Source organism: Stomoxys calcitrans, chromosome 3 (assembly GCF_963082655.1).
Source record: "Stomoxys calcitrans chromosome 3, idStoCalc2.1, whole genome shotgun sequence".
In the NCBI taxonomy this organism is placed as follows: Eukaryota; Metazoa; Arthropoda; class Insecta; order Diptera; family Muscidae; genus Stomoxys; species Stomoxys calcitrans.
Window position 1 is genome coordinate 27,552,485 of NC_081554.1, and position 5,037 is coordinate 27,557,521.

Here is a 5,037-nt window from a genome sequence, read left to right on the forward strand (position 1 = left end):
TTTATGAAGTGGCTAGTGCGGTTTGACGTTTATACAACAGCTGTATGGAGATGTCTACCTCAATGAAAGCGGCGCAGCTGTAAATAACGCCAGTCAATTTAAGGCTGGTACTACGTTCGCTTTTCGCGATATACACCGATTACGTCTTTAAATAATAGGTTTTTAAGCAAAAAAACTCGCTCATTTCAAATAGTATGGTAAAATTTTAATAAAATGAATATTTTATCTTTGATATTTTGTAGTTTTTAAAAAAGTAATCGCGAAAAACATGGGTTTCCAAGGGTGAAAAACAATCAATGTACCAGCCATGACATAATTACCCGGTAGTGTACTGTAAACAGCTGAGTCAATTTTTGTTTTTGCTAAGTGCACTATCTTTCAAAGAGTTTTGGTTGTGTGTGTGTGAATTATAGTTAAGAACCATAAAACACAAAAACAACAAAAATGGCGCGAACTGGTAACATACACAAAATCAGAGTTGCACTAATCACTGGTTTTGACAGATAGTGCACTCAACAATTTGTTGTTAGGCAACTGTCCCTACCTGTAAATGAATATATCTTGGTACCAGCCATTACAATGGGCCAAGATATATTCATTGCGATTTCGTATGTGCTATGGCGAAACAATTAAGGCCTGGTTAAGCTCTCGTAAACATACCGGAAATGTAGGAAAACGTGTCAGCTGTTTTGTTTTGCTTTATACAAACGCATGCAAACGATTACCCAACGTATGTCAACCGTAAACGGAAAGTAGAATTCAGTAAAAACATAATTTTACGTTCCGTTTTCGTGTCAGGTGATAAAATTCGAAGTTTGAAGAAATTTCAAAACCAAAAATCAACGTTTTGAAATCTGCGATTCTCCTATTTTATTTCTCTGTGGCATTTATTACAATTTATTGGCAATAGTAAAGGTTAATTGGGTAGCCCATCATGAAAAGGTGGTCAGTCTGTTGTAAAAAGTAAATGTTGTGAAAAATATTAGACATATGTGAAAGCGCCAATACGGCGCTGTCGTATCCGCTTATTCGTGTTATCACTATGTAGTGAAACTGAAGTCTATTCAGGTATTCCACACACTCCTCCATGCATTTCGACCTCACTGTACAAGGCCGCCATCTACACATACTGATTTCGACCCGACACGCGATGATTATATGCAACACATCAGTTGAAACTCTAAGCTCCAATTTGTTTGGTGTTCATCGTCATTACGAGAAGCTCAGCTGACAGCTATCGGGCGATTAGCGAAAGGCTTTGTATACAGAGTAGCTGCAATTGAAGTCGCGGACAATCAGCGGTATCAAAGGGAGAGTCTCAGTGAGAGGACGGGCAGCAACGGCTCTTGCTTAAATACTGAGTGCCTGTGATATTCGATGTGACAAGGCGATATACTGGCGTCCTTTAATAACCAATGGCCATAACGTTCCCGCGGCGATCGATGATCGGAGCGAGCTTGGAGAGAATCGCTACCTCCACATGCAAATGTGGCTAAAACATCATCAACAACAACTGATTTCGAAAATTGTTAATCCCTTCCCAGAATTTCTTCTGCGTCTATCGTTATGGCACATTGTGTGTGTCGCAGCATAGTCCCAATCCAGTCCCTGTCTCCTGAAACTCTTCTCCGTCTGCCCACCGCATCCATAGTGTCCAGAAAGGAAACTTGGCCATATTCTGTCTCCCCGTTCGGCTCAGGGCGGTGACTTTCGACCCATCTCCTCGTTGCTAAATGTCCTTTCAATATTCGAGAAGGCCTCCATTGCGTACTCCTTCAGTTGGAGAGATGTCTCAACTTCAAGCATCACTGCGTGTAGGGCCGTCTTCCCTAACCTGTCCTCGACGTCAGATCTCCCACAACTTCAAGTCTTTTTTTGTAAAAAAAAAAAATTGTTTTGTTTGAAATGTCAAATGATACGTTTGGTATCACTATGTCGTTACATTTACATTTACGATACGTTTGTTCTACATTTACGAGAGCATAACCAGGCCTTTAAAGGTGGTCTCATTTGTACAACAACCACAAATCATATGGTCATCTTGTCATCAAGCTAATCGACGACACATTTGTCGATACAAAGAAATGTGTATGCTTGTTTATATACGTGTGCGTATATGGGCAGAGAATATGCGAGAAAGAAGATAACAACATAAAGAATGCAAACAAAAATATGAAACAAAAAATTGTACGCCAATATACCAGTTCGACTTTTATTTTTTTTGTGGTTGAGACCACAAATCACCACCTTTAATTGCTTCGCCATGGTTGTTATTGAGGGATTTGATTGCAGATTTGCATTTTTCAACGCAACGATCAAAAACTAAACTCAACGCGCTCTTTCTGTTTTGGCCATATGAGTGGCGATTGGTCTCCAAGAATGATAATCATTGGGGATCTTTTTTGCATTGCTACTTTTTAAACCTTTTTGATACAATTCCTTATCGAGAGGCAGGTCCGTCTTGCCTTACGTTCACACTATTTTCTACTTACACGATTAGCGAAAGCGCCATCTATCAGTGACTAGCTTACATGTCGCTGACAGCTGCTGTAAAAAATGAAACGCAACCAACTTCAAGGCTTGGACGTTTCTTTCCGGTTGAATTTTTGACAGATCAACAACTAAAAAATGGTACGAATTAAAAAAAATCGATAATTTTTATTAAAATCCCAAAAAGAAAAGCAATTATAAAATGTAATTACTAATTTTGGAACTGCAAGAGAAGTGTTGTAACATAAATTTCATAGTGAATGCATCAGAATAAATTCAAAAATATGAAATTAATTTGCACAATTTCCAAACTCGCCTGTATACTAATGCCAATTTTTTGTGTTTGTTCTGTTCGTTTAGGCCAAGCGCACCAAGAAGGTTGGAATCGTAGGTAAATATGGTACCCGTTATGGTGCTTCCCTGCGTAAAATGGTCAAGAAAATGGAAATCACCCAGCACAGCAAATATACCTGCTCGTTCTGCGGCAAGGTAAGTTACTGCATGTCAAGGTTTTGCTGGAGAGTGTTATTGATTTTTTGTGTCTTATATTTTATAGGATTCCATGAAGCGTGCTTGCGTCGGCATCTGGTCCTGCAAGCGCTGTAAGCGTGTTGTCGCTGGTGGTGCCTGGGTTTACTCTACCACCGCTGCTGCCTCCGTTCGCTCTGCTGTCCGTCGTCTACGTGAAACCAAGGAACAATAAACTGTTCTTCAGTTTGCGTTTCTTAGTTATGTAGGAGTTAAATTTTAAACAACAACACCATCAGTAACAAAAATTAGTTTTTTACTAATTTTTGTGTGTGCGCGCTGTTAGCCAAGATCTGTGTTTTTGGTTGTTTTGTTTACGACAAATTCGTAAATAATGGACCAGAAATGTGTGTGTGAATAAAAATATTTTTTTTCATAAAAAAACGGATGAAAACTAATTGCAATTGTGTTATTTATTATAAATGTGGAAGAGAAACAGGCGAAGAGCAGCTTTCAGTGTCGTATTTAAGTAAAATGTTTCAGCGGACGAAAGTGACATAATTGGCTGTGGCAGAACGTTTGTCCCATTAGCCGAACTTATAATAGCGTTCGAAGCTCCTCGATCGTCAGCGCTTCTAAAATCTCTGACACCAAGTTTGAAGATCTCTTTCACCAATTAGATGTTGTTCCTGCAGCAGTGTGTTCTACACCGAGGCGGCGGCAGCCCTGGCGGATGAAGGATTCCATCGGGTCAATCCGGTACGTACAACCGGCCGCCATGGTTTTGGTCTTTTTATTAGGCTTTTTGGTCGTCCCTGTTTGCGTTTACCACCGTCATCGCCTTCAAAAGAATTTTTGACTGCAGCTTCTGCATTCTGACAAGATGACCTAGCCAACGCAACCGTTGTATTTTGACATGTTTAACTATACTATCGTCGTCATACAGTTCGTGGTTCATACGACGCCGATACTCCATCAATGCAAACTGGTTAACAAATTTTATGGAGAATCTTTCTCTCAAACACTCCAACCACTGCCTCACCTGCTTTCACAAGTTCTCATGCCTCGCAACCATATAACGACACGAGTAGTATAAGTATAGAGTATAGTAGAGAGTGTTTGTCGACCTTGTTTTGCTTGCTTAATCCAAAGTAGCATCTGTTTGCCAGTATTATTCTTCGCTTTATTTATTTGTTTGTTTCGGTGCCGATATAAATAAAGTTGCTGACTCTCAAAGTTGGGTTTCACGTTTTCAGGGCCTTTTTGGGAGTCTACCACCATCCATTTTGCCTTATCTCCATTTAATGCCAGACCCACTCGCTAGGCGCTTGAAATTTTGGACCTATACTTCCTATAAGTTTAGGTTAGTTGGGATTGTAAATGGGTCATATCGGTTCATATTTAGATATAGCTCCCATATAAGCCGTTCTCGGATCTTGACTTCTCGAGCGCCTAGAGAGACCAATTATTAACCGATTTGGCAGAAATTTTGCACAACCATTCTTCTGTCCCAGGGCATCCAGGGAACTGAGGGTATCTCAGTGCCCACTGAAGAGCGGATCAAGGCGGTAAGTGCGAGCGGGAAAATTTTAAATGTGACTGCCTTAATGATAGTGTGTGACCCTATCATTAAGGCGTTCCATCCAGAGTTGGTTTATATTCAATTTTTTTGTCAGCTGTCTTCGACATGGTGTGTTAAGAACCGCGCCCCAGAATGAACCACAGCCGGTGCTTTAAACGCCAACAGCCAGCGCACGCCAGCACATTGTGTTCACTTGTTTATTTCACTGGAAGGAAACATAGGCTATATAATATTTGATATCAGAAGGGGGCGGACCCTCCCCCTAACCTTAAAAGTACGACCCAAAAATAAAAGTGGACCGATCGGGACAATATGGGATTCAAGAGTAGAGTGCGAATTTCGTAATAAAAGTTGGATCCAAGTACCTCGGGGGTCGCCCCAGCCCCAAAACCCCTTAAAATGGGTTTATTTGACAATCATGATAATATGGGGCTCAAATGAAAGGTATTCGGGAGTAGATTACGAATATGGTCAGGAAGTAGGAATAGACTTTATAA

General features: G+C 40.4%; 1 protein-coding gene across 1 annotated transcript; it reads left to right on the forward strand.

The window, feature by feature from the left end:
* Nucleotides 1-2,557: 2,557 nt before the first annotated feature.
* On the forward strand, nt 2,558-3,416 carry LOC106087246 (large ribosomal subunit protein eL43). Its single transcript, XM_013252221.2, has 3 exons — nt 2,558-2,631; nt 2,851-2,979; nt 3,047-3,416. The coding sequence occupies exons 1-3, from the start codon at nt 2,629-2,631 to the stop codon at nt 3,191-3,193; spliced, it is 279 nt and encodes a 92-aa protein (XP_013107675.1). The 5' UTR covers nt 2,558-2,628; the 3' UTR covers nt 3,194-3,416.
* The last annotated feature ends 1,621 nt before the right edge of the window (nt 3,417-5,037 follow it).

Excerpts from the sequence above, each read along its gene's own strand:
- LOC106087246 (XM_013252221.2), top strand. Across the intron at positions 2,980-3,046 it reads CCTGCTCGTTCTGCGGCAAG|GATTCCATGAAGCGTGCTTG; the intron begins GTAAGTTACTGC and ends TATATTTTATAG.